This window comes from Pleurodeles waltl, chromosome 1_1 (genome assembly GCF_031143425.1).
Source record: "Pleurodeles waltl isolate 20211129_DDA chromosome 1_1, aPleWal1.hap1.20221129, whole genome shotgun sequence".
NCBI lineage: Eukaryota > Metazoa > Chordata > Amphibia > Caudata > Salamandridae > Pleurodeles > Pleurodeles waltl.
In genome coordinates this window covers 181712410-181725983 of record NC_090436.1, presented here as the reverse complement: position 1 = coordinate 181725983, position 13574 = coordinate 181712410, and the positions used below count along the sequence as shown (strand labels likewise).

General features: G+C 39.9%; 1 protein-coding gene across 5 annotated transcripts in view; it reads left to right on the top strand.

Annotated features, from left to right (window-relative positions):
* Window positions 1-13574, top strand: part of ZNF532 (zinc finger protein 532) — a 213703-nt gene that overhangs the window by 119259 nt on the left and 80870 nt on the right. For all 5 annotated transcript variants that reach the window (XR_011200972.1, XM_069220276.1, XM_069220267.1 and 2 more), the window contains one exon: window positions 10584-10765. Coding sequence is in view for 4 of the 5 variants with exons in the window: in XM_069220276.1 (XP_069076377.1) it covers window positions 10584-10765 (182 nt within the window). In the remaining variant the exon portion in view is untranslated. The remainder of the gene's footprint in view (window positions 1-10583; window positions 10766-13574) is intronic.

The following is a 13574-nucleotide window of genomic DNA, read 5'->3' as shown; positions in this document are numbered from 1 at the left end:
GAGGGAGGTGAAAGTTTTTTGATGATCCCCTCCACACACTTTCCCCCTGATATGGGGGATCTACCACTCTTTCAAACGACCTTACTAGAGAAGGCGTACAAGTATTTATTTGTTGCAGTTCGACAGCCGTATACTGTGAGTACTTTTGGTGTACCTTTAAGATGTCATTATTTAAAACCGTTGCCTTGAAGATACCTTTCAAAGTCTTTTGCATCTGTACCATGGTGTCCAGTGTAGAAAAAGATGAAATTGGAGACATGTCCACATCCAGTGAGGTGGGTAAATCTTGAGGAGGTATACTCGCATTACTTGTGTTACCAACATTACCTCGGTCGCCTGAATTGCAATTTTGGGACTTCTTAATCATAAAATGACTGTCTGAGCGATGCTCGTCTTGATCTAGGTCAAGGCTTTGGCCTTCCTGTAAATGATCCATTGTTATTGTCATTAACATGATTTAGATTTCTGGCTTTTTCCAAAGGGCCTCCTAAGCATACATGGGGATGATAACAGTCTAGGTTCCAGCCTTTGTACTTCTGGACCACTATATCAGGTGATCTATTACACTGGAGGTATAAAAACTGAAGGGATTTAATGTCAGGTTAGAAGTTGACAGGTCAAGACTTTGATTCTTTGTGACTTTGCTCATAAAATTATTCTTCATAAAGTCATTTATTGATTTTACCAGTGGTGTTGCTATAGGCATCTCACCTTCAGCTAGCCCCTCTTTACTTGTCCCTCTGGGTATCTCCTGCTCCTCCCTCCCTCACTGACGAAGGAGAGACTCTTAGTAAGAGTCGGTTAGACTTATTATTCAAACCTTTACCACTCTGGGTCATATGAAGAGTAGTTTTCCCATTCTTGGTTGACATCCTTCAAATAAGCACATTTATCTTCATATTCATATGTGCAGGGTTTTTTGGGTAAGAAACCTTGCATGATTCTCTCCCCACCTCACCACCACCACCACACACACAAATCACACTACCATAGACCCTCTTGGGTTTTTAGCTTTTATGAATGTCTGGGATTGGCATGTTTCTCTAAACCCCAGCCCAATACTGCATCTATCCACATCGTTTGAATGGTCAACTTACAAAGCTGAAATTTTGATGTTGCGCTTAAAGACCTCTCTTGTCACAGGCAATAAACTCAGTCACACAAGGAGGAGATATTTTTTAATCAGGAAAGGTATTGGACCTCTGGATGAAAGCAATGTTGTCAATGTGTGCAGATTCTGGACTTTCCCTCACAATCAAAATAAGGAAAATGTGTTTGTTTAGCCAACGAATAATGCTTGTAGGACATTCTGTGTAAGAAAATGTAGTGGAATCCATGAAAGCCACACCACCATGGACCCCCTGGGTCAGAAACAGATTTACACCAAATCTAAAAAAAAAACATTTTCTGGCTAAATATCTAGCTTTCTGCCACATTTAGTATAATTCTGTTCAGCCATTTTGCATTTTGGCTGGTGCGCTGTTCAAAAATCCCTATGTAAATTGTCGTGGGACCACCTCTTTTTCTTGCACAACCAACCCGCATGGCCTTCGTCTGATCACTGCAACCCACCCCAGATACTCTGGCCAGCCGTATTTTATTAATTTAAAAACATTTCCAATCCTGCCAGACACGCGGAAGACAATGCAGCGGCAAGTGCTCCATTGGGACTCCCACAGGAGTGTGGGGGGGCCATGCTGGTTCCCACAGGACAGTGGTGGGATTGCAGAAACACCCTGCCCCACCCCCCAATTTTCTTTTTTTTTTTCTTCAATTTGGCCGGGCAGTGGAGGACCCTACCACAAGGTCCAGGGGGTCATTGTTACACCTACCTTGCTTATTTTGTTTTTGTTTCATTTTCAGGGGACAGGGACTGCAACATTTTTCTTCATGTCTTGACCAACCAATCAGAGGTTGAGCTCCCTCAAAAGATTGGTGAAGCCTTTTTCTCCTATGGGAGTAAGGCTTTGGGGGGGGGGGGAGTTAAGGGGTCAGGGGTGAGTCCCCTCACCTAGTCATCTTGCTCTATTATTTGAAGTTGCATGATTGTGGGACACTTGTGAGCCTCCCATAAGCGCAACCTTTCAGATATGCAAAGTTTCTGAACTTAATTTTTTTTACAAACTACTGGAAGGATTTACTAGTGCCATTGAGGGGTTCTTTGGTCTTGTTGTTTTTACATTTCCTCTGAACCCAGAGATGTGCTTTTACATTACATGAAGTATTAATTGATTTTAGTGCTCTTTAGAAGGCTAGCATTCATTGTTGACCTGAGACTGCATATATGCCTGTTGGTGTTCTTAGAAATATGTGTGTTTTGTTGTGTATATTGTGCTAGTATGTAAAATTTGTTTTATGCCACAATATGCATGATAAGTCACACTTTAAATGCAAAGCCCGTTATTCTAAAATGTGCTTTTCTTTTGCAGCACCTTAGAGTAGGTTTAACAACACACATATAAAAGAAAATAAAGCACATTGTTCAACAGTGTAACTTTTGGCACGCAGGGTTCTGTTTTCACAATGTTTGTTCTCACTGGGGATTCATTGGTAGATGCTTGCATCGGTGATGGGCCTGCAAAGGTGAGCTTGTCAGGTGTGCTGGTTAATTCTCTGAAGAGCAGCTTTGTCATTGTGAAAGTGTCTTTTACTAGCACAGGCAGACAAAATTCTGTCCTAATCTTTGAAGTCTTGCCTGACACTGCAACTGTTGCTATACTTTGTCACCGGCTGGAAAAGAGTTTTCAGGAGTAATACTGAAAGAGGGAAGTAGGCTCTGCCCGCATGTTAGTTACAGTGAGTAGAGTATTTTATTGGGGAGCCTCATGTTAGTTAACGTGAGTACAGCATTTGATTTGGGAACGACTGTGTGCTTCCACTGAAAAATAGTGTTTGCATCACACTTTTTGCCTTGTAAGAAAGCGTGTGCTCAATACAGCAGGACTCATCTGTATACGGGGGCAAGCCAGTGATCAATATTACAGGCCTGGTCTGCTTATTTTGAAAAGTTATGATAAAGGCAGCCTGACATTTATTGTGAACAATATATGCTAAAGTCAGTATGCGTTAAAGGGTGGGTTATTACTTTGTATTAAAGGCTGCTTTGAGGTATTTTGTTACATTGGTTACCTTAGTAGGTAAGAATTTTTGTGTTGATTACTCGTTCTGACAAACTCTGGTATTCTAATATATTAACTGTGATAATCCTTATTATGCCCTTTTATGAGGGATACTATTTTGCTTTTCCAACCGTAATTTTATATACATTTGTAGTTTTATGACTGCATGCCTGGTTGTTGCTATGTGGGATAGATTATGGGGTAGGCTTGACTTTGGCTTGTGATCACAACAATGACCACTCTGTAGGCCTAATTTGTTCATTACGATACGGTTTTTCTGATGCTATAGATGTGATCTGTTTATTACGAAATAGTTATGACAAAGTCAATAGAATTTCCTTTTATTGTAAAAAGCATTTGTTAAAGCCAATAAACCTCTTTCGGTGGATTATTATCACACTGTTGCAGCCTGTAGACTGGTACGTTGTTACATGATATCTCAAAGGTTACTGTAGTAGGCAATGGCTTTGGTGTTGGTCACCTTCTCTGCCAAACCTTGGAAAGTAGAACATTTTCACTGTGAAATCCTTTTTATTAGACCCTTTTGAGTGAGGTTTTGTATTTTGCAAACGCCCCTTCCTATTTATGAATGGATTAACACCAACTTAAAGTTGGTGGTAAACTGAGAATGTTTTGCGACTGCATCTCGGGCATAAATCATTCTTATATTCGCTTGCGAGTCGCTATTAGGAAGGGATGTCCTTAACACAGCCCTTCTTAATACCAATTCACTATACCTATTTTGAGACAAGGTAATAGGTTACTGAATCGCAAAATAGGGTTTGTACATTCCAAAATGTTTTTTAGCAGTGTCAAATGGCCCGAATCTGCGAATCGGACCATTTGTGACCTCTAAAAACCTTTTTACATATGGCCCTAAGTGCTTTATTGATTCATTAGAAAAAGGTATGTCCGATTCCATAGGTTTTATCTGTTTATTAAAAGTTACACCAGATCCATTAGGTCTGACTTAATTATTGTGAAAAGCTTGTGTTAAAAGCAATAGAGCTTTTAAGAATGTATTGTTATTACGCTATGCTAAAGCCAATAGGTAGGTTTTTTTGTTATATGAAATCTCACAGATCACAAGGGACAGGCAAGGGTTTTGGTTTTCGTGTTGTGACCCACTGGAACAAGTCATGAAGATGCAAGACTTCAACTAGGATAATCCTTATTAAGCCCACAGAGGAGGGAATTTATATATTTTTGAACACTGACATTTTGTACACGTTTCTAACTTAACCATGGTATACCTGATGGTTCCCTTGTGATACAGTGTATGCTCAGTGCAATATGTCTGAGTTGGTTATGGTGATAAGCCCATAAGACTGATTGGTTAATTGACAAAAGGTGTCATGAGTCTGACCTGTTGAATATGAAAAGTTCTGACGAATGCAGTAGGGCTGCTTTATTTGTTTTGAACCGCATAAGTTACAGCCAATAGGCTTTTAAATCTTAATTGTTATTATTAAAGCCCGCAGACAAGTATTTTGTTACATGAAATCTTATAGATTACCTTTGTAGGCAAATATTTTGCCCATGATTACTTTCTCTGACCCATCCTATGAAAAGAGATTCATACTGTAATAATTTATGCTAGATTTTATTCAGGCGGCCTGACAACCTTAGTTGGTCATTGTCTTCTTGCCCTTTAAGTGCACCGTTCGTCTGACTACATGTGCACATCCAACTGAAAACGAGTGTGCTTTAGGGACATGACATGGCTGGTGTGCTAGTCCTTTGTTTAGGTCCCCTTCCATTTCTTTCCTTCTCTGCTTGTTTTAATTTTGTAGATCATAATACAGCTCCTCAGTCAGTGCTTCTGAAACACTTGATTCCTGCTCCTTTCATTTGTAGTGATCCACATCCTGTGCGGCCACTGCCTCTACACTTGGCTTTGAAACCACTGACAAACATTCAGCAAGAATGCTTACCCTGTAATGTATATTTTGTATTGCATTGTAATGTATCTGTAACTTAAAGTTAGTGGTTAATGCAGTGCTTATTGTTATACGTAATGTCACAGTGATTATTGAGATATTTGTATTTAATGAACACTTGAGCTCATTAAGGAACACTTTATTGTTCAAAGAGAGAATGAAGGAGACATTCATCCCAGTTGAATGCATAATGTGTGTGCTAGACCCGAGCTCTAATCTCTGCTTCCTCCCTTGACCACATTTTGTGGCTCTAGGCAAATCTTTATATTTCAGTGCCTCGCTTTCCTTGTTTGTCTGAAAATATTATTTTCAATAAATAGCGTTCACTGTGTTCATATGATCTAATGTATTACATTTTAACACTTACAAATATTGAAAAATTAAATTTTTTGTTAGAGACTGCCTTATTTTTTACTTGACCCATCTGGTAATGGCTCAGCTCTTTTCTTGGCTATTATAGTCGAGCCACAGCCCTTCTTCCCACCCCTCTAAGAATTGAGGAATTGGCTTGCCCATCTCTTTTGGGGAAATAGCCAGGTCATTACTGCATTCCAGTTTGCCTTACTGATCTGTCCCTATCAGTTGTTTGTCTTGCTTGACTAAACAGTAAGTGTTTCTAGATGTGTGAATAATACCTGTTTGGTCAAGCATGATAAAAAATCTTTGAACAAAATGTCAGGTTGGACAACCCAGCTCTTACTAACTAAACAAACTCAAATCTGCCAATTTAATGAAAAACTTAAACTACACGTCTATCCCTCACGCCTCTTCATCCACAACATTGCTAAGCGGCGCGTCCCATTATGTGATAATAGCTCCTCAGTGCTCATCACGCATGACATTAAAACACTCCCTCTTAGGATCAAACACCACACACCCTGCATGGCACAGCCTGTTGCCCATATCGGACCCTTCTCCAATTGTGCTGCATGGGCTTCTCTGCGACTCCTGGTTTCTCTTCCAGTGGGTCTCCTGCGGGGGCTGCCTCTTCTTCTGTGGACCCTCTGCCTTGCTGGAGGCCCCCTTGACTCCCCCGTGGGTTGAATCCTTCTGGACCTTGCTGGTTCCCTGCAGCTCCACGTTTGCTTCACTGCGACTTCTGCCTTTGCCAAGGCTTGTTGGTGGCTCTTCCTCACCACTGACTGACTGCAATCATTCATCCGGCGTGGGACGTTGACTACATCCTCCAGGAACTCTTCATCTGCTCCAGGGCTGCATTCCTGACTGTCTTCGTCCTACCGTCGACCAACTCCTGCAACCACAGCTGGGTGGGTAGTAGCTCCTGCTCCCCCTGGACTCTTCTGTGACTTCTGGACTTAGTCTCCTTCTTCCACAGGTCTTCCTCTTCAGGAATCCACCACTGGTTTCTTGTAGTCTTGCCTGGATGTTGCATTTTCTTCTTTTCCTTCCTTTAGGGTGGTTTGGGGAAAATCAAGTAAAGTACTCCTTTCTTCCTGGTCGCTGGGGGGGCTGTGGTATTTATCTTTTGGGTTTCCTAGTATCCCCAGCTCCCATCCACACATTCCACTTATCTAGGTGGGGGTCTTACATTCTTATTCAATTTTTTTAGTATATGGTTTTCATTACTATTTATGCCTATTTCTGATTACTAGTGTACATATTTATTGTATTACTTACCACCTATTGGAGGGTTGGGTTTTCTGGTAATTGTGTCACTAAAATAAAGTACCTCTATTTTGTAACACTTAGGCCTCCCGCCAAACTCATTCACACAGAAGACCGCCACACCGTCTTCCGCCCGCCGGCCCTATGAAGAGTTGCCTGCTGGGCCGGCAGGTGGAAACAAAGTTTCCACACTCCAGCCCGGTGTGGAACAGGGCTTTAACATTGATGCTGGCTCAATATTGATCCAGCGGCAATGTGAGTCAGGTGCAACAGCACCCGTTGCACTTTTCGAGCAGTGAAAAGTGCAATGTGGCTGTCCGTGGGGGCCCATGCCAAGTGCATGGGCAGTGCTGGGGGACCCATGGGGCCTCTGGCACCCCCTTTCTGCCAGCCTTTGCATGGCAGGGCTAGCGCCATGCAGAGGCTGGTGGAAAGGGGACTCGTAATCCTCAGGGCAGCACTGCAAGCAGTGCTGCTCTGGCGGATTAAGACCCCCGGCACCGCCAGACTGTCGGCAACCTAGCAGTTTCGACAGTCTGACCGTGGCGGCTCAGGCAGAGTCGTAATGTGGAGGCCGGACCACTGCTTTGGCGGTGGTCTGACCTCCACCACGGCCCAAGCGGTCTCATGACCGCTAGGGTTGTAATGAGGCCCTGAGTGTTTTCTTTCATGTGTGTAAGTGTTGTGTGACTACCGTGGTATTGCATGAGCTTTGCATGTCTCCTAGATAAGCCTTGGCTGCTCATCCACAGCTGTCTCTAGAGAGCCTGGCTTCTCGACACTGCCTACACTACACTAATAGAGGATTCGTGGTATAAGGTGTAAGTACCTTAGGCACCCACCACACACCAGGCCAGCCTCCTACACTACTTATTAAGTAAATTGCTCCTTCTGATAGATATCCTCGCTGCAGTTTGTTGTGCATGGCATTCTCATAAAAAGTGCCTGCTATTTATTAAGTAAAAAGCTTAGGGTCCTTCATCTCCTCCCTTTAATTTGTTGTAGTTGGCATTCTCATCAAAAGATTGTTTTTAGAACTAAACATATCTGTTCTTACCACTTACACTTTTGTAAATGAAGGCACTCAAAATATTTACTTTTTCATATATTTTAAACCAAATGTGTTCTGATTTTTAGATCTTGCAACAGAGAGCTTGAGTTGAATTGGAACAACTCATGTAATCAATCCTTCAAAAAAGTAGAAGAAGAAGAATGGAGAGAGAGTGGGTTTTGGGACAGACCCCTTCAGCCATTGGCATTAATGTGTTAGTGATGGATCGCCATTTCTTGAGGGGGGGGTGTCCATCAGTACCATGGCATTTTCAGGATGGTTATATTGTCCATTTGTGCGCCCATTAGGTTTTGATGATGATGTATCAAGTACCCATGTTTTTTTACGCCACGAATGAAGGTTGATGTGAAACTTCTGATCAAAAAATTATGCCTGTTCTCTGATGCAATTACTTTTCAGACACTATGGGCCCTACTTGCAAAGGTGAATCTACACATGTAGATTTACTTATGTGTAAATGTACTCTTACAATTTGAAGTAACTTTACTACTGTTGGCTTTGAACCATTTCCATGAATAAAGATTCTCTAAAGTGTAGACTTATATGTCCCCCTCCCCCTTTGAAACCAGTGGATGTAGCCAAATTTCTAAGTATAAGGTGACATCTAGTAGCTTTTCATACGTAAGTGGAGATCTCTGCTATTAGGACAGATATATCTTGATAATAAAGTATAGAAGAAAAGTAAAAAGGTTTATTAAACTTTACAAAAAAAAAATCTAAATATTTTAATGTTACATATTATTGTAAAATATTTTTTTTTATTTTTAAACCTAGAACAGATAGAACACGTTAGAGCACCATTATCGCCAAAGAGTATTAAAATTGTAAAGTTGGTTATAAAAAAGTGTGTTAAATTTAATTATGTATATTAGTGTATAATTATTTATTACTCTTTATTAAAAAAATAACCACAGTAAAATGTGTACTTATTATTTAATATGTATTGAACTTTACTAAACGTTATGTACAGAATTGGTTTATTTTTAATTTAAAAAAATATAATTTTGTGTTTCTTTAATTATATATGTATGTATTATTAACATTAAATACATTTTATATTTGTTAGAAGTTAAAAAAAAATAGTTTATTATGACATTGTTTCATTTGAGTTTTTATTTGAAGTCCTTGCCTCCATTGGAATGCTTTATACCTCTATAGAATAGTGTTGCAATCCTAGTGGCTGGCCGCAGGTGGTGCTGGACTTAACTCCAGGTCTGAAAAGGAGTACATTTGCAACTGTTTTGGGACCTGTTTGGCTGTACTACTTGTAGAAGTGTTTTTTGTCAATAGCAGTGGGCTTGTATATTTGTGACTGGGTGTCAGTTCTGCTCTAAATCTCGCCTTAGTCTCCCTAAACCCCTCCTTTTGAGTAGTAGGTATGCCTAATTTTCCAGCCTGTCTTTCTTCTTCCACATTTACTCCAAAAACATAAGCTGGCTTATGCATATCTCCATATGGAAGAGGTAGGAGAGGAAGAGGCTTCCGCGTTTCACTTTGCAAATAGCATTTGGTAGTATGTGAATAGTACTATTAAAAGTTCTACAAAGTGCAGGTTGTGAAAAGGCCACAGTGGTATCTTAATTGCTAATGTATTGTTAATTTTGTTTTGGAAGTGTTTGCTGTTTAGGTGGCATGGCCTGTCGTATGACGCACTACTGTTAATTTGCTTTACCTTGCTGTCACAATAACATTTTGCTGGATTTACTGCACTTTTTGCTCAGAAAGTAAAGAGATGCTTGCACGTAGAGATTTTTAAAGATGCAGCTTCAGTACTGACCATTGGCCAAAAGTAGCTACTGTGCAGTATTTTACTGTATATACCTTTTCACGTCAACACTTAAAACACAAACTATGACTCATTTTCATAACACTTTAAGGGCACATCTTATCGCCGCAGTCTGTTCAAGAAAGGGCCATAGTTCCAGCTTCCATATTGTTTGAGCTCAAGACGTTGCATCCTTATGTAGTTTTATTTCTAGTACAGCAACACATACAAAGAGAAAACAAATACAAAGTCGGCCAGCTATTACCAAACACTTAAACGAGCAAATTAACAAACCAAGTTGGTTTGTCAGTCATTGCTTGCTTCTTTTAAGTGAAAACACCTTTACTTTCTTCACGTGCAAATTAACCACTGCTTAGGTTGCAAGTCTGTTGCGTGGCCTTATTCAGTGCCCCAGTGACTGCATGGTGGCCTGTAATGCACAGGTCACATCAGGGATCTGCCCCTCTTGGCTACTTCCCTGCATTGCTGGTCCCCTCAAACTTCTACATCTGCTGTTAACCTCCATTTCGCTCCCTTCATCATGATGTGGCCAAAGATGACATTCACTGGGGCAAACGGAGTAATTTCATTAAATCTAAAATGAAAAAAATATTTTAACGTTTTTAATTTGGCATTTATTTTAGAGTTGGTTAACTCGTGTGAAAATAAATACATTTTAATGTGGAATTTTGGGCTGTATTTAATCTCGAATCACTAGAACCTAAGGAGGTGCTTCTCCATTGCATATTAGCTGTAAAACTTTTGACGCCACGGGGAAATAAGAAGGTGTTCAGATCCTTAAAGAGTACACACTTAATTTCCTTATTTGAATGCAGAGCTGAACCATCTGTTATATCTAAGGGTCTTGAAGCATTCCGTCATTCTATATGATGTTACGGTTGGAATGTTATTTTAGAATGGAACAAGGCTGAACCTGATTGGCAGTTGCTGGCTTGGTCTTCAATGGCACTGGCTGCCATAGGCTTGTGTGTAACATAAACACTTTAACTCAAGCTCAAGTGTATTTCCCAAAATAATACCATGTATTTCTTTATTTGTAGAAGACTTGCAGTATCTGCCAAATGTTGCTCCCAAACCCCTGCAGTTTTTCCTCACATCAGAGAATTCATCAGCATAAATCTCCATATACATGTCCCGAATGTGGAGCAATTTGTCGATCTGCCCATTTTCAGACCCACGTCACCAAGAATTGCCTGCACTACACTCGAAGAATTGGCTTCCGGTAAGTGGTATGTGCTATAAGCAATCTAATTTCGGGCTAACAATGTTAATTTGATAGGAACAAAGCCATGCTTGGGTAGCAATTGCACTTTCTTGATATATAACCAAACTGGCGCACTGATCACTGGCCCTCTGGTAGGACGATTGCGACTCTTGTGTCATATGGATAAACATGGCCACAAAACAAGTAAAGCCTGCACTCCTTTGACATGATGATTTGTTTTCATGACGGCTGCAAACAGACATGTTTGGGCTCATACTGAACCTTGATCACTCTCACCGTAAAGAGTTTGTAAGTTATTTCAGTACTTCCCAGCGAAAAAAAGTGAAGCGGGCCTGTGGAGCTGTGGTATACATAGCTAGGGAAAATATTACAGAGTGGCGGTCGTCCGCGTGCAGTTATACATAAGTCGGGTTTTCACAGGAAAAGCAGATTTTGTTTTACTCATTACTTCGGCGGAGTTTGTCGAACCTTCACAAAACTTAAAAAAATAAAATAAAAATAAAGTTCATCCACTGCATTTCCTTCCTGTTAAGTTTCAGGGTGCTGTCGAGCAGGAGCTAAGAACAAGGCGAGGTGGTCCCAAAAATCGTGTTTTTTCACCTTGCAGTTTCCATTGAGAAAATTCAGGCACAACACAGGAAAAACAGTTGAACAGAATTACACAAACTTTGTCAGAAAGCTAGAGCTCTTTTCAGAAAGTATGTTGTTTGTGATTTGGTGTAAATCTTTTGAGGCTTTTTTAAAGAAATTAAGGTTAAAAAAAATAGTAATATTTAGTGCTGCTGCACTCCTGCAAGAAAATAAAGCAGCCTAATTGGTTGGTCCCGTGGGACCAACCGATGTAATATCTTGCAGCTAAATGAGGAGGAATGTTGCAGAGGCCATTACAGGTACTTCAGTCCTAAAAAAATACTTTTTAAAAAACATTAAACGGGCAGGGTTGGGAAACCCTGACCCCTTAGCCTTTGTAGGAGATGGCTGAGGGAGGAGGGGTATGTCCTAGAGGGTTCCTCAAAGGGCAAAACCTTTTAATAAATACATGTTTTTGGCTTGTTGTGGTCTGAAGGATGCCCACGGTTGCTAGTGTAGCCTCATTGGAGTCCCACAGGACGAAGAAAAAAAAATTAATAATGTGGGGTCAGGCTCTGAGCGGTTGTCCACTCACATGGTCACCCACAGTGGGTTAGATCAGGGTCAGGCTGAAGGTCTTGTATGGTGAGGGTTGGCCTCAGATGTATTTTTTATTTTTTTTTAAAGGACATTTTTTCTGAAAAAAGGTTAATGTGTATTTAAATGTAGGTAAGGTAGTAGGATTTTAAATGGCATTAAAAACCTTAGACATTCACTGGAAAAAAATAAAGGTTAAGGTGGGGATAGGTAAGTCTTCTAATAATAAAAAATGACTTTTAAATCTAAAAAATGACTGAAATTCACCAGTTACACGTAACTGACTCAAGTATATCTTGCATTGCTATGATGCACTGCTTAGGACCCTCCATATTGCTTCAATAATAACATGAAATCTATGGAAAGGCAAGTTCTACTTGGTCAGTTACGTATAACTGGTGTATTTCAATTTTTTGAGGAGTTTTGAAACAGGAGTTTTTTCATTATTGTAAGATCTATGTGTAACTCCACTTTAATTAATTTACGGAGAGATAACTAATCCTATATGTCCAAGTCTCTCCATGAAGTGGCAATTCTATTCTAGTCCGTTTTTTGATGTTATATGATGCAACAGTAAGGAATACATTAAATTATCGAACCCAAATGGGCCCCCAAGTATACAGATGTCTTAAATTGTGCATTCATATTGTAATATTACTTGCTTATTTAGGCGTATATCATAATCTTCATATCTACGTAAAAACTCCTTACAGAATTACATTTGTTTCCACTTATACACAGCCTTGATCATGACTTTGCACAAGCTGAAGCCTTTCAACTTGACTGATCAGCTTTTGAAATAAACGAGCAGTGAAATCGACTTCTGGAGTGCCAGCATTCATTATTTCCATTATGAACAGAGGTTTCATCACACATGTATATATAGGAAGCCAATAAATATTGGAACTGTTTCATGGTCCCAAAAACACGAAATACTTAACAAACCAAAACACCACAAAACATTAGGCAGAGCTTTACTCTTGTCAGGGCCACTAACATTATGTCGCAAGGTTATCTAAATTATGCAGCAACAAAGGTATTTAAATTATATAACAAAAAATACCAATTATGTAACACATTCTCTGGCAGTATTATTTTCTTCACTTTGAGCTAGAAACACTTTTTTCTGTAATCCACAATTGAGGTGACAAATATGCTTAATTCATAATCGAGGTAGAGACTGCAACCGCAAAATCACATAACTCCACTGACCCTCGCCATTGTTCAATGTATTAGCAACAGTAAATCCATGAAAGGTAAATATAAAAAAAACACACACACACACACACACCCATTGTAGTTATAGCTAGGTCATAGTTGCAATAGCAAAGAAATTTTTTGTTTTCTCAATCACATTGACTCTGTACCACAAATTTGCTCAAAATTGTATTAAAAAAAGAGTCCACTTTAGGTTATTTATGTTACGTTTCATGGAGGTTCTTCAGTCAGATGCCAAGTAAAAGGGGAGAGGGCATCAAAAGTGCGATTTCCCATTTCAAGTACGATTCTTTGCTGTTCAATACAGAAAATACGACTGACCAAAATTGAACTAAATTTCACATGAAGGTAGAACTTTACTCAAGGAAGTGCCTTTGCTTGGTTTTTGTGAATCCGTTATGGAATTTTCAAGAAATTATTG